At 45.7% G+C, this 25,184-nt stretch overlaps 1 protein-coding gene across 3 annotated transcripts in view; it reads left to right on the top strand.

The window, feature by feature from the left end:
- Positions 1–25,184, top strand: part of LOC146187945 (acyl-coenzyme A synthetase ACSM3, mitochondrial-like) — a 105,571-nt gene that overhangs the window by 59,842 nt on the left and 20,545 nt on the right. For all 3 annotated transcript variants that reach the window (XM_084603574.1, XM_084603576.1, XM_084603575.1), the window contains 4 exons: positions 3,187–3,340; positions 3,432–3,560; positions 5,582–5,656; positions 6,868–6,948. In XM_084603574.1, the coding sequence (XP_084459700.1) occupies positions 3,187–3,340; positions 3,432–3,560; positions 5,582–5,656; positions 6,868–6,948 (439 nt within the window). The remainder of the gene's footprint in view (positions 1–3,186; positions 3,341–3,431; positions 3,561–5,581; positions 5,657–6,867; positions 6,949–25,184) is intronic.

Raw genomic sequence — 25,184 nt, forward strand, 5'->3', positions numbered from 1 at the left:
AGTCCGACTCGTGGTTTCGAAACCACAGATTAGCGACGTCGCTCAAGTAAAAGATGACATTGTTGAGCTTACGGTTGTCGTCCCAGTTATTGTGACGGCTGACCCGTTCGTAAGTGGTCAGCCAATCGTCGACGTCGTCACCGCTGCTTCCACTGAAGGTAGCCGGGTCCCGTTGACGAACGGCACCTGTGCAGGTGACTGGCGGAGGTAGGTGCAATGAAGTCGGCTCCGTCATTGGGGTAGTCAATGTTCTGCTGCAAAGTTCCAGGGCGAGATTGGTACAGGGAACCTCAGATTGACCTCCACCAAGTGAAATGTGGATTTAATGGTCGGCTGGAACGTCTAGCACTGGCAGTACTTTGGGCACGGCAGGGTCGAATACCAGCCGCAGGGCACAGCTTCAGCGCGAGCGAGATGGGCGCCGGAGACAAGCGATGGTGATGGCGATGCCGCAGCGTTTTTCTGTTCTTTGTCTTCTTTACACTTGTCCAATGTTTCCTTCGGCTGTGTACATGTGCTGCGAAAGTGGGGAGGGGATAGCGTTATTTTCCTGATTGTTGAGCTATTGCCGTCACTCTTTGGGTCCAAAAACTAAGAGTAAATCTCAAACAACCATACCTTGACATGAAAGCATACCTTGTGACATTAGAGGAGCAGACAAAACTTTTGAATGAATCGCTACCTCGTGACTTGCTGTTATATGCGCGTGTTAGTCAGACAATTATTTTCGGCTGGTAAAGCATTTTTACAAAACTATGTTCAGTCTGGCTATGGTCAGCGCATGAAAGCATGCCACCGCATATGTCAGTCCCGTCATTGCAACACCCAACACGATTTGATTGCTCTTCACTGCATGCCTGCATCGAACAAGAGCCTCGCAGTCGCTTTCGTCTCGTCTCCCCTGCAGCCGCGCGCACGACTGTGACGGACTCCCGAGCCTCACCTTGCGTATTTATAGTGCTTCTAAAGCAAACGACCCGTGAGTACTTCAACGTAATCATACACCATTGAGTATTTAGTGCATGAACCCTAAACTCCCGCAGGAATGTGCCGATTCGTGGACTACGACTGCATCCCCATCGTGTTTGTTTACACTGCTTTTGCAACGACTGGATGTATGCTGCTCGTTCGCACGGCATAAAATGCAAGCTGAGCTAGCAATACCAAAACTATTCGCTTCTTTTCGCATCGGTTGCGCCATTATTTGTTCACAAACTACAACTGTGCTGCAAGAAGCGCCACAAATGCTATGTCCCCTGCCTGCGCCGGGTATCCACACAAGTGGCGCTGACAGCTGCCGGCTGCTCTCACTAGACAGGGTCACATATATCGACGCTTCCCGCTCAATGTGCACTCGCTTTGTGATGTAAGCAGTCGTCGATTTGAGGTCGCTACTGCCAGAACTACACTCGATGGCCACATGCAACCGCTAAAGCTTGTGAGTGCGTGCTCCGTAATCGGCAAAACTCAAGACCCAAACCCCGCGTGCTTGCACTAGGCCTAGTCGTCGTTGAATGAGCCAGTAGTTTGACGCCAACTAACATTCCTGGCCAAGGTCATTGCTGATGAGTGTAGCTTCTTGTTTTCCTTTTTCTAAAAGGGTTAAGCTACATACAAGCGCAGCTGTTCAGGCTGTTCACTCATCGGGTGCCGAGTTATCGATTGGCCTCCGATCCGACCAAAACAGATTGGGCGACCGTCCGCGGATCAGTTCTGTCGGCGTCGCAGGGCCGAAAACCTCACACTATGGTGATAGGTGACCGTTGGCCATGCTGGTGTTGTCGCCGGTGTAATATGAAAGATCAATGTGTCGATAAGCTAACGAACCTATAACCGTTCAGCCCACTGACTGTGACTGTGCCTTATGCTGAAGAAAACATACCTTATTCTATTGATTTCGCGCGGTAACATCTTCATCAAGAACTTCTGCATGAGGGATGACCACTGTGTCAATTGTCCCATGCACTACAGGCGACGCTCTGCCGCGTATCCTCTGTGACATCACACGAGAATTTCAAAATGGCGGTCGCTCTCGGTGGGAGGAGCTCCCCAATTCCGGTTTCTATCGCGTTTTTTTTTTGTAACATGCTCCCCACACTAGGCACTAAAACTTTGCGAGTAGAATCACAGACCTGTATATTATTCACAGAAGTATGAAACGACAATACACCGAACGACCTCGTCATCGCCCCTTTAATGCCTTTTTGTCGCTATCTTTTGCTTATAACTGTATTTCCTGTGTTTTCACTTTACTTTGCCCTTGATATTGTGTAGAATACTCTATTACTGCTTATTTCATTGTGCATTTATTTTAATGCACAACATGTGTTGCGAAGCACATAGCGTGTAGAATTTTATTTTGCGTATTGCTTTTTCAGTTTAATTGAAGCTAAGTCTTCTGCTATACTGTCATGTTGAGTATAACTGTGTCACATGTTGCTGCAATGCAAAAGTCTCTTATGTTCTGTATGATGTCAGTGTAGAGCATAGTCCCAGCCATAATTATACAGAGCATGTCTCGGCGATAAATCACCTAGTGAATATTAGAGGAAACTTTACATACTGTCACATGTTAGCATTTTCCGCTGATATGCTTCCATAAGGACACAAGTAACCATTATGTCTTTTCTCTGCACGTAAAGAACCCCAGGTGGTCTAAATTTCCGGAGCCCTCCACTACAGTGTCTCTCATAGCAGGAGTTGCTTTGGAACATTAACTGCATGGACCAAACCAAACCTTCTTTACAATGTGCTTGAGAATGCTCAAACACTAGGAGCATGTTGTGTAATATTTTAAGATTTCGAAGATCCCTAGGAGATTGAAAGTTCCTTTTGCAGCCCTCAGATATTTTGCCATGTTATCTCTCTTTCACTCCCTTCTTTGTAACCCTTCTCCTGTAGTATGGTTGAAGCGTAGACTGAGAGATAAAGCAGTTATTGCCTCTGGAGCAATAGCGTAAAAAGACAAGGGGCTAAGAACGAGTAGACACACGCAGCGCTAACTTCCAACCTAACTTCCATCTGCCTCTTTCTTTTTCCCAAAAGTGAGTTTTCATTTTTTCTCGTTCATGTTTTACAGTGTATTGTGATATCCTCCTGTACAAAATGCCCCACGGTTCCTTTTAAGACGTTTTAAATGAGGTATTTCAGGCTGACTGGCATTGTTGTCTCTTTCCCTTGACGCAGCCATGTGCACCACCCAGAGCAGCATGATGTGTCGTGGTGCGTGTCGGACACTGGCTGGGCCAAGGCTGCCTGGGGCACCTTCCCCGTGTGGTTCAAGGGTGCCTGTGTCTTCCAGGCCGAGATGCCTCGATTCCTGCCCTCCACAATGCTCGCTGCAAGTCCATGATTTTGTCCTGTGCTGACAAACTTTGCTTACTGTGCTTGCGCTTGACATAGCATTACAGCTGTCCAACATTTTTGTGTAGGTTCTCAGGGATTATCCAATCACGCAGCTGTGCGCACCGCCGACAGTTTACCGTACCTTGCTTCACCAGGACCCTTCCCTGCTTCAGTTTAGGAGCCTCAAGGACTGCATATCAGCGGGAGAGCCGATGGTACGCTGTGTTCAAGTCATGCCTCTTGTTGTGTGTATAGTTGGCCGGAATTTCCCGCCTACCTATAGTGAATTTCTTTTGGAACTGGTTGCTTCTCAATGCAAGGCATGAAGCCATTCTCATAGCCTTTTGAGGTGAGGAAGTAGGATGTGCTGCAACAATGGGAATAATAAAAGAGTGCAGGAAGAAATGGTGCAGCCAAGGTGTAACAAGGCTACACAATTTAATATTGCGAGTCAATAGCGTCATTGATTGCTTATTATTAGCATGACTGAACATTCTGAGAGCAAACTGAGATTGAAGGAACAGTACTGCATACTGCTTAAAAAAAAAAAAAAGAAAAGTGGTCTAGATTTGAACAAGTCATTTGCACTAGGGACAATGCTTTTAGGCTGTGCAGTGATAATGAGTACCTGCCGAGAAAGCTGGATGGAAATCGGTAGCAACTTGTTTCACCTTTAACCTCTTTTATCATTCTACATAATACAACTAGCACAACAAATGCAGTGCATTGGAGCAGGACATAACAAGTGTCGCAGCACTACACGCGAACCTTAAAATGCTTGTATCGATTGAACCGTTCGCTTATTTGCGCTGAAATTTGACACATAGATAGCATACAGCTGTCAATAGCTTTCAATACTGGTTTAGATGATGTACTTGCCTGATTCGATCAGAATTCGAAATCTGTGTCGACTGCAGCATTGACAACTCAAAAGAAGCTGCTTTCGCATAGGTGATTCTGGTGGCACCATCTGGTGAATGTCCGCGGAACATAGGAGATAGGGATAGGGGAGGGTTAAGTGGCTCATTTGAGTGCAGAAAACATTATTTGCACTATACTGAAGATCGATGAATGTTTTCTGCGCTCGTTATTGTTCAAACAGTCTAGAAAGCATCTTCAAATAAGTTGCTCAACTACTGCCCCCCCCCCTCCATTTTTTGCCACGTTTTGTTGATATTCACCAGATGGTGCTTCCAGTATTACCTACGTAAAAGGGCTTTTTGGGTCTTCATTGCTGCAGCCAATTCAGATTTCAAATTATATCTTATCAATCAGGAGAGTACATCGTCCAAACTGGTATTGAAAGCTATAGATGGTTGTATGCTATCTGTTTGCCAAATTTCAGCTCGAAAAAGTGAGTGGTTTAATTAACTGATACAAGTATTTTACAGTTTGACATTGCAACACCCTTTATGACAACATGTATCTGTGCAAGGCTGTACTACCACTCGATTCCAAACTGTGATCACAAACTCCGTTTTGGCTTCAAGAGTAGCGAATGACAGGAATAATTTTAAATCAAATTTTTCTTGTCTATGAAAGCATCTTTTGCTACTGGACATAAATCAAAGTAGCCTGAAACTGCCATGGAACCAGTGTTTGCGAAGAACATCAATTGGATGGTGTTGTCATAATTGTCATTTGCTTTTGTTGAAGTGGAATGATTCATCTTAAGAATTTAATTTAGAGTGAGCTCACTGCAGCACTGTGACTGATGGGATTGTGCATGCATTGTATTCTGATTCTGAAGTCCATGCCTGGCTCGTCTTTTGGTGGCGCAGTTGTTTTGTTAATGTCAATTTGTCAGCTACTTGTCAATTTATCAATTTTTTAAAATTCTGACATGCAAGGAGATTTTTTGGAAGGAGGAAGGGGAGATGTTGAGGAGAACAATTTGCAAAGAAGGAAAGAAAAAAAAAAGAGAGGGAGGTGGATTTAACATTGATTATTGAAAACAGTATTTCCTATTGCACATGTGAAGAACTGAACTTCTGGTGTTTATTTCAAGCTAACAGGCAATGAGAAAAGCGGAATGTAACATACCTCGAATTCTTATTTCTCTCAACAGTCTTTGTTCTCAACAGACGCTTCCTTCCCAGGTAGGTTTCTTAGTATGTAGTATATAAATGTATGGAAGGCACTGGATTCCTTATAATACTTGCCGTTGTAGCATAGGCCGCTTCTGTCTTTTTTGTTTTGATTATCAGCCGGTCGTTGCATTTCTCTCCTTTTCCAGAATCCTGAAGTTATGCTGAAGTGGCACAGTCTGACGGGAGTTCAGGTCAGGGAGGTGTATGGCCAAAGTGAAACAGTACGTCAGTACTTCACCTTGTTTTCTTACCAGATGAAATCCTATTACAAGCAGTTCGCTTTCGTTTTAAGCACATCACTATAATGTGAAGAAAAACTACACCTAAATGATACAGACGTTCAGAATGCTATTTCTAGCTGAAAGCTCTGCTTTTGAAGTGCTGCTGCGATAGCTGAGTCTTCATAACAAGTGAGCAATGTTATAGATCAACATATATATATATATACTTTGAAATAGAAGTTTGGAACCAAATTCTTTGAACATAAACATAGTGGTTAGAGATGCCTTGGCAAGTAAGTCCTGACAGTGAGTATTCATGAAGTTTGAGCCTTGAAGCATTCTTTACCTGCAGATATTTGAATTCTGCTCAAGCCCGAGTGGGACTGATATCATAAAGATAGTTTAGAAGAATGGAAACTTTGTGCTGTAAATGGGGATGCTAAGAATGAGTCTTTCACAGTGTGTGCAGTGCATTGCAAGCTGGACTAAAGCTGCTTGTAATTTTGAAGCGAAAAGCTTCACTACGAGGGTCGGAGCCGAGCTTCGCATATGCCGTATGCCGCGACCGAGTGACGTCACAGTCACGGCCAGCTGCGCAGCCCCCTCGCCAAGCTCTGCCGGCGTTGCCTAGCAATGCTTAAGAGGTGCGCGACTCCATCCGGGAATCGAACCTCCATCCCTTGGATTCCCAGCCGAGCGCTTTACCGCTGTGCCACGCCTTGGGTCGGGAAACGCTCTTCATAATTCCGCTTGTTGACCGTGAGGATGATAGCGGGATTCTGTGAGTGACAGACACTGCGATTGGTGCGCAGTTTGAAAGTACCAAAGACTAAAATAGTTGAGTCACTCAATTAGGGTGATGTCAAGGATGTGACGTCACTCATCTGCCATCAGCTATGACGACCAAGCAGGAACGAGTGTGCTCCAACTCCGGCGGCGGCGCTTTCTGCCTTCCGCGAGTGACAGATGCTGCGCCTTTCCTTTCTTGTAAACGAATTATAGAACGCCGGTGAACTTAGACGCGCTCAACATGGAAGCCAAGGAGAGTTTAGCTGCTGGCGAATGATGCAGAAGACTGGAGAAATTAACTTCTTTTGATCCCGAGGTAGTTACTGCTTGTCACTACGTATATCCAGGCATAGCAGAGCTAAGCCATCTTTCTTTTTCTTTTTTTTGCTGCTTCTTTTAATAGAGGATATTTGCGTCTGCAGGTTGTACTGTGCGCTGCGCCGAAGCATCATCCAATCAAACCTGGCTCCATGGGAATTCCACCGCCAAACATTGCACTGCAGGCTAGTATCTTTGGCCCCATTCTCAAATCGGATTATGATTCTGGCAGGACGGGAAAAGTGTTCACCTATTTTGTTTGTTTATATTAGAGTGTAATTCTTGTAACAGGAAAAAAAGTTTTGTCATGGCAAAATTGCAGTAGTTCCTTTTCTCAGACAGGCATGCCATACAAGATTGGGTGGCACTTCCAAGCCTTTTGCAGCTCTTAGGCTGTCAGCCCACTCAGGTGCCTTTCCAAAATAATTTATTTTGCAATGGTGACAATTTTTCGAGTATTCAAAAATTTTGATTACAGTGAAAGCTCATTAATTTGAACCTCAATATTCGAATTTCAGTATAATTTTAACTACACTGCTTGGTTCGTCCAAGCTCCATAGAGGTCTGTGTACAAAGAAAGCCCGTTAATTTGAACACGAGTCGGTTCCACTACGGATAATTCGAAATACGCGGCACTGCATCTGGCGGCCTGTCCCCAACACATGGCCAAAGATGCCCCGTGATAGGGCGGTATAGTTAAGAGGCTGTATGCGTCCAAAGCGGGGACAAACATAAAACCAGGTAAAATCTTGGAAGAATGGGTAAAGCCTAAATCCCATGACCAACGGGGCGGCCAGCAGCGCTGGAGGGTAGGGAGGTGGTGGCTGTGGCAGCGGCTGCTTGCTGTCTGTTCCGTGAGGCCGCCGAGACTTGCAACTCAATGCTTGTTAATTTTACTCTTGTTAATTCGGAAGTACGGAAAAGTATTTCTGTCGGCGCATGCCTAGCCGACGGCCATGTAAAGCAGGCATCGAACGGGTGCTAAGGGTCTCACACCAGTTAGGCTGTGTCCGGTTATGATTGCATGGTACCGTAAGCGATAATGAAAATAGCACTCTGAGCTCAAACCTGGACTATATGTCGCGCAGTTGACTGCACACCTGTGACGTGTGCGCAACGGCAAATGTAACGAAACACAAATGGCCTCATCCAACATTACTTTATTAGGCTGACTATGTTTCAGTTTCGCTTTTTTGAGCTTCGCGTCGTCTGTGCCGGTTCGCAGCAGTGGTGCTCATTGGCCGCACAACAGTCGCTAACCGGTCGCAGTTGCGCATTGATTTGGATAGTGGATTTTTAAGGCAAAAGCCTTTGTAAGCTCATGGAACGAAATCCCGTACACGAGAGTTGTGCGCGAAGTCTGTCAATGCCTCCTATTAAGAGGTGTTATATCTGTGCACGAGATTCTGCGTGATGTGTTCTCCTTGTCTAGTGTTCCTGCCATCTGCAATCCCACACTTAAACGCGCGCTAAGGAACGCCATGCGACAGGAGTGATGGTGTACCGTCCAAACACACTTGCCGGAGATATTGTGACTGATACTGTGCCTTTACTTTCCTGTGATTGAATTATTATTATTATATTGATGGACAGACCACATCGAGCCTCATCAGTGGGCACGGCAGCAGCCTCAGCGGCAGTATGCTAAGGAACCCATTCTGTTTTGTGCTGCAGGTTAGTCGATACTTATCTACTAAATGCTATCGAAGCGATAACCGCTTCTTAGTGCTGCTGCCCTGCCCGCTAACTTTGATGAGTGTCTTCAGTTATGTCATTTCTATATCGAGAGACATGTTGGCGTGTGGGGATGTTGAGGCAAATCCGGGCCCTACTGAAAAAGAAATGCTTTTAGAATTACTGGACGGCCAGGGAAAGTTGACCGCTGCTATGGAAGCCTTACGTAGTTCTCAAACCGATATTGAGCGGAACATTTCAGCTCTGACCGAACGCATAGAAGGTTTGGAAAAACAGCTGACAGATTTGAACGCTTTGAACAGCCGTGTGAGTCTAATAGAGGACACTGTCGAGAAAGTTGATAAACAGTTATCGGCACTACTCTCCAAAGTCGATGACTTGGAAAATAGGAGTCGCAGAAACAATTCAGTTATATACGGATTAGTTGAGGAAGACGAAGAAACAGCAGCTGAACTTGAAAGTAAACTGATTACTGAGGTGTTTCAAGATAAATTAGGGTTAACTGTCTCTGGCATTGATAGGTGTCATCGACTTGGTCGGAAAAATGGAGATAAGGAACGTCCTGTGATAGTGAAGTTTATAGATTACCGAGAAAAAGCATCAGCATTAAAGTCCGCCTACAAGCTAAAGGGATCCTCAATCTCAATTTCTGAAGACTTTTCTACCAGAATGCGGGAAATCCGAAAGCACCTGTGGAAGAGTGCCGCCCAGGAAAAGAAAAATGGAGCCAAGGTGAAATTGGTGTATAATAAATTGTCCGTTGACAGTATAATGTATGGCTGGGATGAAGTGAAACATGCCCGTTTCAAGCTAAACAGCAAAAACAACTGACAGCAAAAGCCCGTTCCCAAATCGCTAAAAATATTGAATGTAAACTGCAGAAGCATATTAAATAAAGTTAGTGAGTTAGAAGGAATTTTACTTTGCGAAGATCCAGATATCGCGGTTTTAACTGAGACATGGTTAAACGAAACCATTTACGATAGTGAATTCGCACCAGCTGACTACAGTGTACTTAGAAAAGACCCTGGTAGCAAAGGAGGAGGTGTCGCCATAATCTTCAAAAATTATTTAAATATAGTGAGCATGCCTGGAGTGCCTAATATCGAATGCATTTTCTGTAAGGCTTACCACAACAATGTCCGGTACATTGTTGGATCTTTGTATAGGCCCCCTGGATCACCTGTCAGTGTTTTAAATAATCTAGCAGATTATATGAGAACATTTATTAAGCCAAATGATCAAATTATTTTAGCAGGCGATTTCAACTTACCGGACATTGACTGGCCAAATTTCGCAATCAAAACCTATAGCGATGAATCAAGTGAGGCCATGCTTGATATAGCGTTCTCATATGACTTGACACAAACTGTAGAGCAGCCGACCCGAATACAAGGGAGTTCAAAATCCACACTAGACCTTTTTTTTGTTTCTGGCACAATTTTAGATACAGCTAAATGTGTAGTCATACCCGGTATCTCTGATCACAAAGCCGTTCTACTTACTCTTTCCGGCTTAACTGTTGATAAAAATTGCTCAGAAATGCATTTTAGAAACTTCTCTCGAGCTGATGATGTTTCCATTGTCGATGTTCTTTCCTTCAACTTTGATACATTTTGTAATAGCACTGACAGTGTTCACGAACTTTGGGACCGGTTTAAAGCTATGATACATGAATGCATTGAATGCCACGTGCCGGTCATTGTTAAAAAGATAACAAAAAACCCATGGATTTCTCGGGCGACACTGCAGTTAAAAAGAAAACTGAAACGGATGAAAAAGAAAAAAGCAACTAGTAATTCTCCGGAATTAGAACAAAAGATCAGTTTGCTTAGCTCCCAGCTCAAACAAAACACTATCGCTGACAAACAGCGTTACTTTGAAGAATCGTTACCCAAATTTATCTCGGAGTCTCCCGGGAAATTCTGGCGTTTGGTCTCCCCAACATCAAAGGTTAATAATGAGTTTGAAATCAAAGGTGTTTTGGTCAGTGATGCAAAAACAGTATCTAATGAATTCAATAAACATTTTAAGTCCGTGTTTAATGATGAAAATAACATTTTTCCGAAATTTGAAGCTTCCCTCCCGCCTCTGGATGACGTTGTAGTTAGTGAGCATGGCATTTTAAACATGTTACTTAACCTTGACATAAAGAAATCACCTGGACCAGAGAACATACCTAACGCCTTTTTGAAAAGATATGCACAATGGACATCTAAGTACTTATTTGTTATATTTACAAGGTCCTTACATGAGGGTCAGGTGCCGAGAGACTGGGGGACTGCTAGAGTGAAACCGCTTCATAAAAGTGGAGACAAGCGATTAATCAAGAACTACCGCCCTATTTCACTCACATCAACTGCTTGTAAACTACTTGAACACATAATTCACAATCACATATCAAACTTTCTTGAAGCTAATAATTTTTTTACTAAATATCAGCATGGATTCAAGAGGGGTTACTCAACTTGTACACAGTTAGCAGAAACTATACATGATTTCGCCTCGTCAGTTAACAATGGAACGCAGATTGATGCCGTATTTATGGACTTCTCGAAAGCTTTTGATAAGGTTACTCACGAAAAGCTAATTTATAAACTGGATACAATACTTCATAACAAACAATTAGTAAAATGGATATCAGCCTACCTTTCAAATAGAGAACAATTCGTTGTCTTTAACCATCATTCTTCTGACAGGCTTACAGTTAATTCTGGCGTCCCTCAGGGCTCTGTTCTTGGTCCTCTGCTATTTTTAATATATATTAATGATATTGTTGTTAACATTCCTGTAAAAATTAGACTTTACGCTGATGACTGTGTTATTTATACAGAAGTGAGAAATGTGTCTGATCAACAACTACTTAATAGTGCGTTACAAACAGTTTTCGCATGGTGTGAAGCATGGCAAATGTCCATTAACTTTGAAAAAACTGTACTAATGAGAATCACTCACAAAAAGAAAGTCTTACCCTTCGATTATTGTATTAACGGCATGACACTAACTGAAGTGGCAGAATATAAATATCTAGGGCTCTGGGTCAGTAACAATCTTAGTTGGAATAAACATGTTGATCTCATAACGTGTAACGCTTTCCGTAAACTCTTTTTCTTGAGACGGGCATTGCGGTTGTCTACCCCATCTGTACGCCTGCTTGCTTACAAATCTATTGTTCTGCCTACCTTAGATTATGCTTCAATCATTTGGGATCCATTCACGCAAACTAACATGAATAAATTAGAGAAAGTTCAAAAGAGGGCGGCACGATACATATATAATAATTACCGGCGTACATCAGTAACACACCTTTTAATTCAAGCTGGCCTTCCGACAATAACTGAGCGAAATCGTTGTGCACGACTTAAATTTCTGTACCAATTAATTAAAGGACACTACAGATCAGAACTCACCGATTTGCTTGTTTTTTCGTCCGGATACACAACCCGACAACGACACCAGCTAACTTTAACTCCTTTTCGCGTTCGAAATAACTGCTTTAAATACTCATTCCTTCCACGAACTATTTCCGATTGGAATAACCTCACTAACAATGAAGTGCTGCAGCCATCACTGACGTTGTTCTCGCAACATATAACCTAGTTTCTCTTTATTGCTTTTGTTATTTCACTGCTGTGTTGTATATGTTTGGTTTTATTATTAATTGTTCAGAAGAGCTTCAACTTGCACTGTAATTATTGTTTATTTTTTTTGCCTGTTTTGTTAAACTACATAGCTTGTATTCCCACCCTGCTAAAATCCCAACACTGGGATTGCAGTATCAATGAATCAATAAATAAATAAAAAATTGTTACGACGTGGATTTGACATCGGAGCGCTGCACAGGTCGACGAGGCAGAGAACTCAACTGGTCAATGGCTGCAAGTCCGGCACAGGCACGAGAGTCTCCACGTCTTTCTCAACGTCTTTGTCCCTGCCTTCTTCTATGATTTTCCTCTTCTTCAGGATTGCTACATTCCCCCCCCCCCCCCCCCCCCCCCCCGGACAGCCGAAGCCCCCCTGGGCAAGGGAGTTAGTTGTTCCCACGGGATTGGCAAGACTTCATTTGGGGCGACATGAGCGACTTCTGTTGTGGCTGAGCAACGACCACTTGTGATCATGCGCGCGATTTTGTAATTCAGGTCACTGACGTGGTCGAGGATAACGTAAGGGCCAGCATAATGCACCAACATTTTCTGGGCTAAACCACATTTCCGGAGAGGTCGCCAAAGCCACACTAAGTCTCCAGGTGCGTAAGACACATGACACTCGTACCGAGCTTTGGAACGCTCTTGCGAAGCCAGAATCCGCAAACGGGCGAGACGTTGAGCTTCTTCGGCCCGACGAATTTTGGTGATGCAAGGTTCGTTATGGGCGGCATAGGGAAGAATGGTGTCGAGAGAATACCGCGGATCACAGGCATAGAGAAGAAAAAAATGGGCTGTAGCCGGTCGTCTCATGTGTTAGGCAAATGTTCTAAATGGCAGTATTGTATCCCAGTTCTTGTGGTCTGATGCAATGTACATAGAGAGCATGTTGACGAGTGTGCAGTTGGTGCGCTCCGTCAAACCGTTGGTTGGAGGGTGGTATGGTGTGAAGTGTCAAAAATGTGACGAGCACAAACGGAGAAGCTCTTCCATAACATCTGCCGTAAACTGCCGACCTTCGATCACTGATGATCACTCGTAGAGGTCCATGGCCCGACGAAGAATTTCGGCGATGCAAGGTTCGTCATGGGCGGAATAGGGAAGAATGGTGTCGAGAGAATACCGCGGATCACAGGCATAGAAAAGGAAAAAACGGGCTGTAGCCAGTCGTCTCATGTGTTAGGCAAACATTCTAAACGGCAGTATTGTATCCCAGTTCTTGTGGTCTGATGCAATGTACATAGCATGTTGACGAGTGTGCGGTTGGTGCGCTCCGTCAAACCGTTAGTTTGAGGGTGGTATGGTGTGAAGTGTCAAAAATGTGACAAGCACAAACTGAGCTCTTCCACAACATCTGCCGTAAACTGCCGACCTCGGTCACTGATGATCACTCGCGAAGGTCCATGGCGCAGGATGACGGAACTGAGCAAGAACATGGGCACGTGGTGAGCGGTGGCTGAAGGAAGAGCGGCCATTTCGCAGTAGCAGGTGAGGTAGTCAGCACAAACCATGATCCAGCGATGTCCGTCGGAAGACTTCGGGAAGGGACCTATAAGGTCGATTCCAACTTTCTCAAATGCACCATGTGGTGGAGTTACAGGATGCAGCAGGCCCTGTGGCGTGGACGTAGGACGTTTGTGTCGTTGGCACTCAGTGCAGCTCGCCATATATCGCTGAGTCGTCTGGCGCATTTTTGGCGAATAAAACCAGTCGCGGGCACGGTGGAGCATTCGTGCCGAGCCCAGGCGACCAGAAGTGGGGTCGCTGTGCATGGCACGCAGGATGCACGAGTGGTAGCTCTCGGGAACCACAAGTAGGAAATTCGTGCTGGTGCTTGAGTAAGCCTTTTTGTACAGAAGGCCATCCTGAGACAAAATCGGCTGGGAGCTGTTTAATCCCGCGCCGCCGCAAGCAGTGGCTCAAGGCTTATCTTGGTCTCTTGCGCAGTCCGTACAGCCGAGGTGTCGAGAAACTCGGGCACGACGGAGGCAATGTAGTGATTGAAGTCAGCAGAGTTGCATTCGGTCGTAGGAAGGGGAAGATGTGACAGTCTGCATCGGCATGTTTGCGGCCACTCTTGTACAAAACAGTGAAATCGTACTCCTGCAAATGAAGGGCCTAGCATGCCAGATGACCAGATAGATCATGAAGGTTGACCAGCCAACACAAGGCATGATGGTCCATCACAACATGGAATGGCGTCCATATAGGTAGCACCGAAACCGCTGAACAGCGTAAACTGCATCGAGGCACTCCTGCTCCGTAACAGTGTAGTTGCGCTCAGGTTTGCTGAGGGAACGGCTTGCATATGCAATTACATGCTCGCCGGTTGCTGAACCTTCTACAAGCACAGTGCCAAGACCAATCCCACTTGCATCAGTGTAGACTTCCGTCGGAGCAGAGTGGTTGAAGTGCTGTAGTATGGGATGTGAGCTAAAACTTTAGCTGTTGGAAAGACACGTCACAATCTGAGGTCCAGTCGAAAGGGACATCCTTTCGCAGAAGGGACGTCAGAGGGTAGGCGACGTTGGCAAATCTTGGAATGAATCGTCGAAATTAAGAGCACAGCCCTAGAAAACTGCGGAGCTCCTTTTGAGTCTGGGGTCGTTGAAATGCTGCAATTGCTGCAGTCTTCTGTGGATCTGGCCGAACTCCATCACGGTCGACGAGATGTCCGAGTACTAGCGCTTGACGCTTGCCAAAACGGCACTTTTTAGAATTTAGGACAAGGCCAGCCATCTGCAGGAAATCTAAAACAATAGCGAGTCGCATGCTGTGATCTGGAAAAGTGCGGCCAAAAATAACAACATCGTCTGAATAGCACTTCCAGATTTCCCACTTGAGGCCACGCAATATTGTATCCATAAATCTTTCAAATGTGGCCAGTGCATTACATAGGCTCAAGGGCATCACAATAAATTCAAATAGGCTGTTTGGCGTAACAAATGTAGTTTTTTCCTTGTCAGCAGGGCCCATCGGAATCTGCTATTACCCCGATCGCAAATCAACCGAGGAGAAATAAGACTCAGAGAAAAGGCAATCTAAAGCATTGTTGATGCGCGGGAGAGGGTACACAACCTTTTTAGTGATGGAGTTGAGGCGACGGTAGTCAATGCAGAACTTCCATGTTCCGTCCTTCGTTTTTACCGATATCAGGGGAGCAGCCCAAGGACTGGAGGACTCCTTAATTACGCCGCTGTTCAACATATCTTTAACTTGCTCGGTGATCACCTTGCGCTCTGACGGCGATATGTGGTATGGCTTTTGACGGATCAGATGGGCAGATCCCGTCCGTGTCAATCCTGTGGCATGCGCGCAACAGCGGAAAACGTTGTGAGCCGTCGGACTGCGCGAAATCAAAGACGAACATGTGTTTGGACAAGAGGTTTTTCAATATCTGTCGTAGTGAGGTGTTCAATGATGCGCTGATCATCGAAAGAAGCTTCTGGTCAGCAGGTGAGTTAGTAGCAGGATTATCAAGGGAAGGAGTAACGAGAGACATAATTCGAGAGTTGCACTACATGAAGCTAGTTTAGAGCCCGCTGGAAGAACAACCGGTTCCGGTGAGCAATTTATAGTCCACAGTCTAGTACAGCCCTCTTTCACGCAAACCAACCAATGCAGCAATAACACATTTTTCTTTACGCACTGCAAATTAAGAGGCACCATAGTAGCCTCAAAAGAACTGTTACTAGCACAGGAGCAGGATACCTGGAGGCACACTGCAGAATGTAGCGGTACGACGACTTCATCATACACACATAAAACGTCTTCATAATTTGGCATCTCTTCCATATGTTCATGAGGAAGAGAACCACTAACACTTAGTGCTCCCGTTCGACAATCAGCTGTAGCGCCGCACATACATAGGCAGTCAATTCCCAAGATTACGTCGTGTGTAGATCGGGGCAGTACTGCAAATTCCGCCGAAAATACTGTGTCCCCCAAAGAAACTTTAACGGTGCATACTCCAACCGGATACAATAACTCTCCACTCACGTACTCCATAAAAATTAGCAGTTTTGTCCCAAACAAACATAACTTTGTTCTTCAAAAGGTTCCTAAAATTACTGAAACAGTAGCACCAGTGTCTACCAATGCTGTCGTAGGCAAACCATCAACAAGCATATTAACCTTGTTCTTTAACATGCACACAGACAGAGGAATAATAGGTAGCAGCGCACATTGTCCAGCGACCTCACCTCCATTCGCTACGCTGGCTAGTTTTCCTGCAAGGGTAGCGGAGATCGGCGCCATGGTGACAGGGAACGGCACACGTGAAATGACTGAGACGTTGTCACACTATGGTCGGGGACTGGGGAGTGGCTGCGGAGCCCTTCATTTTGCAAACGGCATCTCCGGGGAGGATGTTGTGGCCGATAGGTGTCGCTGCAGGGCTGGACGGGTGTTGGTTCGATGCCGTCGGAGGATTCCTGAACAATGCGAGCCGATTGCAGTAGCGGGAAATGTGACCCACGACACCACACCATTAGCACACGGGCGTAGGCTGATCAAAAAGTGGCGCTTCATCGGACTCTTGCAAGGTAGGACACGATGAATATTCAAATGTAGCTTCCTGGTGGACGTAGCTTTCCCGCGGTAGGCGCGGTGTACAGTTGGAGTAGGACCGAGGGTCTCTGCGCTGATAAGAGAATTGCCGGTAAATCTGATTGGGCCTTGGTCGCGGGGTGTCCAGGTCTTCACGGCAGGCGAAGTTGGTGTCATTGGCTGGTGTATAGCTGGATGTTGGTGGGCACGTACGTGCATGGGCTGGAAAAGCATATGCTTCATCCGTGAAGCCAGAGGGCCGGGCAGGCAGCTCATGTCATGAATTTTCATCCCTAGCTATTTCACGAATGGCGCACAGGAGACTGGGATGGAGATTCTTCGACGCTGGCCACGGTAGTGACATTTTCCAGCCGCCCAAACTTTGGTGTAATGCGGCATGTCTTGAGGGCCTCAAATGTCTGGCAGTGTCGAATAACGTCGGTGACCAAACCCAAATTGTCCTTGGCAATGAGCAAGTGGTAGACGTCTTCTGGAATGCCCTTCAGCAGATAGTCTTCCTCGGTCATCTGGCTGTTGACGATCTTGCGTAATTTCAGCACTGCCTTGATGTATGTGGTGCAAGGCTCACCTGCTGTTTGAGCTCTCTGAGCAAGTGTCTGCTCGGCCTGCCTCTTCTTTGTTGTTAGGTCGCCAAAACATTCCTTGGTAGCTTCTACAAAACCCTCCCAAGTGGTCAGAGAGTCTTCATGGTTTTTGTACCACATCAAGGCGGTCTGCGTCAAGAATACCACCTTCGCGAGCTTTGCCACTGAATTCCAGCATTTGAAGTGGCTCACACGTTCAAAATGATTGAGCCACTCATAAACATCTTCCCCTGCTTGACCGGCAAAAGAACGAGGCTCTCGAAATAGTATCGTCGCGTTTGAGGTGGTAGGTAGTACATCACCAGACGGGGACAGAATGCTTCGCGTTGATGTTTGGGACTGCTCAGTTGCCTGTTGCATTCTGAGAGGAACGGGAGGAAGACCAGCGAGGCAATGGCTCCGGAGAGGCTCCAGCGGCTGAATATGCGTCGAGAGGGTATTCATACTGTGCACCTCCACCATGTTGTTACGACGGGGGTTTGACGTCTGACCACTGCATAGGTAGAGAAGGCAGAGAACTCAGCTGGTCAACGGCTGCAAGTCCGGCACGGGCACGAGAGTCTCCACGTCTTTCTCAATGTCTTTGTCCCTGTCTTCTATGTTTTTCCTCTTCTTCAGGATTGCTACAATATGTAGCACTGCAACGAACATTGATAAAAGGCAAACTATAAGAGAAAAAGGGTAGGCTTTCGCCATTCTTCTCTTAAGAGACACCCCTTGGCGGAGGCAACACATCACTTTGGCCCCCACTTCCCATAGACGGCATTTCCAGCCTGATCCGACTGGGAGAAATCTGCAGTTGCCTCTTCCCATCCTCCCCTCCATCTTTTGCTTTCTATCCTCTTTCTTACAACTGTCCTGTCTCCTGCTATTTTCTTGGATTTCCCATTTTCCAGGCAGCAAGGGTTAACCTTGTGTGGCTAACTACCCTGCGTTACGCCGTATTTGGTTATAAGAGAGTTATAGCTGAGCGGATTTGCATTCCGCTCCGCTCAAAGTTTCGAGCGGTACCCCAGTGTAGCATAGCACATAAACGTAGTTTTAGCCAAACGGTTGTTCGCTTACTTGAGCGTAAGGTATCGGTCGCGCCATCTATCGATAAGAGGTGGAGTTATAACAAAAAAGTTATGAATCAAGACCGCATTTTTTTTGTAGTAGAGCTGCTAAATAAAGTCATATTTTGTAGTTTCACTACATTATTCGATAGCAATGAGGCTGTAACCTTGGAGTGAGATTGACAAGAGACCAGAAGGCTTTGCGAGGCCCGCTCGCCGCGTCGCTCTGGGCTCCGCTTGGCTCGCGCGGGAGCAGGGACGAGGAGACGTTACGCTTGCACACTCCCATCTGAGCGTTCTGCGCATGCGCAGTAGCGCTCCTGATAACTCTCTGAGCGGAGCGGACGTGAAAACCCGCTCAGCTATAACGCTGTATAGTCAGGATGTCTGGCTGGCATGGGCAGGACGTTCTTGCAAGCTCCTGTCCTGTTCTTTGTTGAATTCCACAGGGGGGGGGGGGGGGGGAGGGAGGGGGTAGGAATTAATTTATGGCTCCTTCCTTACCCTCGAATGATCGCTACCAGAAAAGGGGACGAACCTATGAAACAGCTAAATTCTTTCCAAAACATGCCACCAACTTTCCGCAATTCCACGTGATCCACAGCGAAGACAACGAAAGAACTGCTAGACTGATCTCACCATTCCTTGTTACTAAAGCACTAACAGAAGCAATAGGTCAGGGATACAAAGCAAAGAAGCTGCCAAACGGCCACCTGCTTTTGGAAGTCCTGTATAATCATCAGTGCAAGAAACTGTCAGGAGTGACATGCTCTTGAAATTGCCAGGTAACTATCACTCAGCGTCGATCATTAAACACAGTTTGTGCAGTCATTTCCGATGACGACTTAAAGTATGTAAGTGAAGAAGAACTTCTCGAAGGTCTCGAAGACCAAAATGTCACTGCTCTGTATAGAATAAAAATCAAAGGAAAACAAGGAGACACCGACCAGGCACATAGTCCTTACCTTTGCATCGAGCACATTGCCCGAAGATGTAGAGGTTGGGTACACGAAAATGAAACTGACACCATATATACCAACCCCGTGATGGTGTTTCAAATGCCAGAAATATGGCTATGGCTCACAGACCTGCAGAGGTCAACTGACATGTGCAAAGTGTGCCTCCCACGAACATCCCTCGGATAACTGTCCAGCTGAAACACCTCTTTGCATCAACTCTGAGGGCAGCCATGCTGCCTATTCACGCACATGTCCAACCTAGAAATAAGAGAAGGCTATCCTCACACTGAAAGTAAAAGAAAACTTAACCTACAGGGAAGCATGCAAGAAGCTTACCTCAGATCAGAATGCAACATACTCTGCTGTGACGCAACAGGGGGCGACATCACAGCAGTCCTCGGCACCCGCCCAGGCCACACATGGTGTGCCTCGCACAGGGCCATCTGCCCTCCAGGTGGAGGTAACTAGTGCTGCCCCACCACCTTCAAAGCAGGCTGTGCAGACCCCGAGGTCAGCCGGCCCCAAAGTCTCTCTAGTAGAGGTGGGGCCTAACTAAACCGTCTCTGTGCGTTCTGCCGAGTCGTCCAGCACGTTCGAGGACGCAGTGGACACAGCAGGCAATGATCGTGCCATGCCGTCGACATCCGGCAGGCGGCGAAGCTCCTTAGAGCAAGCCAGAACAGAAAAGGCCCGTATCGCCGGGCCGGAGAAGACCTAGTGTCCCTACTTTCCCTATACAAGATGGCGTTCCTAGTCCAGTGGAACTGTAGAGGACTTTTAAGTAACTCTAATGATATAAGAGAAATTCTCACTTCACTCTCACCTGTAGCACTATGTGTACAGAAAACAAATCATGGTCCGCACCATAAAAATATACTGATAAAATATAAAGTTTTTTGCCAGGACTGAGAGCAAGCCAGCAGGCTCTCGGATGGCGTTGCCATCATTGTTAAAAATAACATTCCAGCTAATGAACATAAACTGAACACTCGGTTTGAAGCAGTGGCAGCCACCTTACTTACTTTCAAAACAATAACGGTATGCTGTGTCTATATTGAGCCACACCGGACTGTAACTCTTCATGACCTTGAAGATCTCCTAAATCAACTGCAGAACCTTACATAATAGTTGGGGGTTTTAACGCACACTCTTCCTTTTGGGGAAGCGAGAAGAGTGATACTCGCGGACAAATTATAGAATATTTTATTGTATGTAACAATGTTTGCTTACTAAACACCGGCAAACCGACCTACTGCTCACCGAAAAATGAGTGCTTTAGATCTATCTTTTTGTTCACCCTCAGTTTTTAATGATTTTAATTGGGATATTTTAGATAATCCTTATGGAAGCGATCATCTACCACTAGTAATTAATTAACCTATCATCATCACCTGCAGTCATTCCATCGAAACCACAGTGCTGGAGGCTACATCTAGCTGATTGGGCAATGTTCAGAGAAAAAAACCAGGTGACACGAAGCATTTTCCGAAAATTTGTCGATTGATGAATTAATGGAAAGTTTGCAGCCTGTATGCTCACCGCCACAGAAATTGCAATCCCACAGTCCTCGGGAATAGTACATCAAGGCCATAAGTTCTGGTATTCCCCAGATTGTAGGAAAGCAAAAAAGCAACAAAATAAACCCTGTGGAGTGTTCCGCAGATACCCAACCTATGAAAACATAATCAATTTTAAAAAAGCGAGAGTGAAAGCACGCTACATCTGACAAAATGCCGAAAAGACTCATGGCAAAGATATGTATCATCAATAGCTCAACTGCATCAAAGAAAATGTGGCAATAGGTTTCAAAACTAAATGGCAAATTTTCACTGTTTACAATTCCTCTTTTAACAGCACCTGGTATTCAAACCACTTTAGTGGAACAGGCAAATATATCAGGGGAGCACTTTGCTACAGTTTCTAGTTCATCCCACTATATGCAGGATTTCCTAAAACACAAAAGTATGGCCGAGAAATATAGACTCTCAACAAGTGGTGGTGCAAATGAACATTACAAGAGAAGACTTACTATCCATGAAATAAACAGCGTGCTCTCTGCTGGCAAACAAACAGCTCCAGGACTTGACAGAATACATTATGAAATGTTAGCACACCTTTCCGATTCTGCAGTAGAAGCATTTTTGAAATTTTGTAGCAAAATATTCGCACTGGGAAGATACCCAAGGTTTGGAAAAGAGCTGTTATAGCTCCATTCCTTAAAGGGACAGAACACTGGAATTTAGGTCTCGATTTTTTTTTCGCCACAGTGGAAAGATTGATGTTTAAAATGTTTGATTTTATAACGGTTTTGTTAGAAAAGCTGTAGAAAATTTTTACCGGGAATTTTTCGATGAATGCGTGTGCCCGTTTTTATGTAGTCCGATGCTGGAAACCATGAGCAGTGACCGCAATAATGACTGGTGGTCGACAAAAAAGACGCATCGAAAACAAATATAACTTTCACTCGCCAGACAGTAATCAGACATTTTTTGCGTAGAGTAACGTCATTTTAAGCTTCACACTCAATGCTGTTACGGAACAATAACGCACGCCCTCGTCGACGAAAGTTTTAGTAGGCACTGTCATTGCTTCATTCACGAAATTGCAAACACTGTGGCGCCATCTAGTGGCGAAACCTGAAAGCATACATCTCGCGGTGCGAAAGCAGGGGTGGTTTTTATTTAAGGACGCACTGGAGAGAGCACAAAATATAATAAATTATGGGAAGCATTTCTAGAAGAAAAAAGAACAATGTGCAGTTACGAAAATCGGCGATATTTTGCTGACATGTAATCACGGGGTGGGCTACACTAAAGTACTAGGGTTTTTCCGCTAGATAGCACCTCGGTTGTTTTTATGCGATTTTCAATGGCAAATTAAAATTGTAAAGCCTCTTTTCTTTGATACTGTAGTGCTCGATCTGTACTATATGAGGCAAGATCTTTATATCTCCACCATAATCTCATGACATATTTTGTCCAGTGTTCTGTCCCTTTAAGCCTGGGAAGCCCCCTACCTCCCCTTCTAGCTACAGGCCCATAGCCCTTACGAGCTGTGTGGCTAAATGTTTTGAAAGTATATTGAACATTAAGTTAACTTGAATCATGTAAACTTCTCGACATTAATCAGTGGTGGTATAAAAAAGCATGCTTCACAACAGATCATCTCGTAAGGCTTGAAAATACAATTCGAGAAGCATTTATACACAAACAGCACTGTTTCGCCATCTTTTTCGGCATGGAGAAGGCATATGACACTACTTGGAGGTTTGGTATTCTGTGTGACCTAGCAGATATAGGCATCTGCAGCAAGACGTTGAACTGTCAAATGATTTCCTTTCAAACCGTTCATTCAATGTACGCCTGGGCTCAACCCTCTCAAGGATCTTCACTCAAGAGAATGGGTTGCCTCAAGGATGCATTTTCAGCACTACTCTGTTTGTTGTTAAAATGAATTCATTGTCCTGAATAATCTTGAAATCTATTATGTATTTACTCTACGTTGACGATCTCCAGATAGCATGCACATCTTCAAACATATCAATGTGTGAGCGGCAGATACAGTTAACAATAAACAGATTAGTTACATGATGTTGTGACTGGGGCTCCGGCTGAAAGTTTGAGCAGCTTCTCCAGCAGCTGAGGGCAGAAACAGGTCTAGCAGACGCCGGCGTGCGACCGCTGCCAAATGCGTTGAAGCGGCTGCGATGGCAGGGGAGTGACCCTTTGTCTACTGCTACTGCGGTCAACCATCTCCTCCTCTCTCCCTTCGGGCAGAGACAGACTGCCTTTCGGGCCTTAATCCCCCTTGGCGTCCACGGCGGCAATAGCAGAGAACCTTGTATGTCCTTGTGTTGAATGGACCAGAGGCGCGTCACCGGGGAGCATTGACCCCACTCGCCGAATTCTCGGAGCAGGCGGGTGACCTTGGAATTACGCGGGGGATATGACCGCCGCTAGCAGGCGACTTCGCGGACTGTTTCGCCTTGGTGCAGGATCTCCACCACCATCAGCACAAGATCATCATCAACATTGGAAAAGTTGGCCCTCGCCATCGAAAGATGTGGCGGCCGGCATAGAGTTATTTCTTGTACCCCAGTGATTGGACTGCACCGACTGAACTTTGTATCCCCAGCTAGGGAAGTGAGGATAACCGACCGTATTTAAGCGGTGACAATTGTCTCCACAGAGAGCTCCATTTTCTTCCTCCTACCTGTAAATATCTCATCATGTAAAAAGTTGCATAAAACGCTTTTCTTTGCCTCGCCTCCCTGACTGCTTCTGCTCCTTCATCTCGGCTCCTCATGGTTCGACTGCGGTGAAGCCTAGGCCCCCGAACCGGAACAACATCAATGGGCAGACAAAAATGGGTTCCAGTTCCAGTTTTCTCCTCAAAAATCAGTGGTCGTCCTGTTCTCACTTGGATGAAGCTCGCATACTGACCCTTACCTTCACCTAAAGGAAACTGCACTACCCGTCAAAAAGGACCACAAGTTTCTAGGCATCACCCTTGATAAAAAGTTAACCTTTTTACCTCACATAAATACTCTCAAAAGGAAAGCAACACACTCACTAAACATACTTAAAAGTACTCTCACGAAAACGCTGGGGTTCCGACAGGACATGTCTTTTACATATCTATCGGTCTGTAACTCGCTGTATGTATGTTATGGATGTATAGTATACGGTCAGCGAGACCCTCATATTTGAAACGCCTGGATCCGATAGACAACTTAGGTTTACGTCTCTCAATTGGTGCATATAGAACATCCTCTGTAAATAGCCTTTATACTGAAACAAATAAACCACCCCTCATAGCCAGAAGAACAATGCTTACATGTACATACATACTCAAAATAAGGTCTCTGCCAAAACATTTTGTCGCCCATTAATAATTATGAGGTATTATTAACAATGCGCTCTTAACGGTGCGCACACTCCCAGACACCCTTAGTGTGAGTGGGGGTAGCTGTTCTGGTCGCAAAGGAGATGCCCTCGACCTGCGTGGCAAATTCAGCCGGAATTCAACTACCTTGTAGTGACAGAAGGGGGTGGCCGTTTGGTGCCCAGCTGTCGCCGGTTCAAACCAGAATAAGGATCGGAGTCAGAAGTAACAAACAAAACACAATTTATGCACAGCAAGAGACGATACAAAGGAATACACAAGATCACTTGAAATGCACAGACGAGAGGTTCACAGAATACGAACGCTAAGCATGCAACTACAGTATGACTCAATAACATAGAGGCTTTACAACAGATCAAACACAAGAGAGTTACATAAACAAACACCAAATTGTTCACCGGCACTGTTGCAGTCCGATGCCTCAAGAGTCACGATGTGGCTGCCATACGAGACGAGCGCCGCTCCCTTGCAGATCCGTGGGCTTGCCAGCAGTGGGTGATCCCCAGGAGTCCAGCCGAAGCACTGGCGAACACGCCGCAACCACTGACTAACTGACTGACTGACTACACAAGCGGCATGGTCTCTTTAAATAGGGCGCACCGCATCTGTCTGTTAATATGCGCCAAAGCTAGCGCGCACACACACTTAGTTTCGTTGGTTAGAGCGCTCCCTTCTCCTCCCGTCGAGCCGCGCGTCGTCATTGGCTAGGTCCCATAGAAGGTTCTGGAGTTTTCTGGCATATTCCAGCTTGATGAGTCCGCGTGATCGCCGGGTGATGGGAAGAGGGCGGCGGCGACGCGTACAAAGCTATGCGCTCTCTCGCACGGGGAAGGAGGCTTTTCTCGAGCTATCCATGCGACGCCGCGCGGGCCTCGCGCCGTGCTGGCTTAATAAAAATGTGCGCTGATTTCGTGACACATGTCTGTTACCCTGCAGTCAGCCAGTGCACATCTAGAACACTCTGAGAACAAACCTCAAGCAATCAGACTTAATTCTTCGCTTCGAGCAGA

This window comes from Amblyomma maculatum, chromosome 5, assembly GCF_055883805.1.
Source record: "Amblyomma maculatum isolate TAMU_Amacu chromosome 5, ASM5588380v1, whole genome shotgun sequence".
NCBI classification, from domain to species: Eukaryota; Metazoa; Arthropoda; class Arachnida; order Ixodida; family Ixodidae; genus Amblyomma; species Amblyomma maculatum.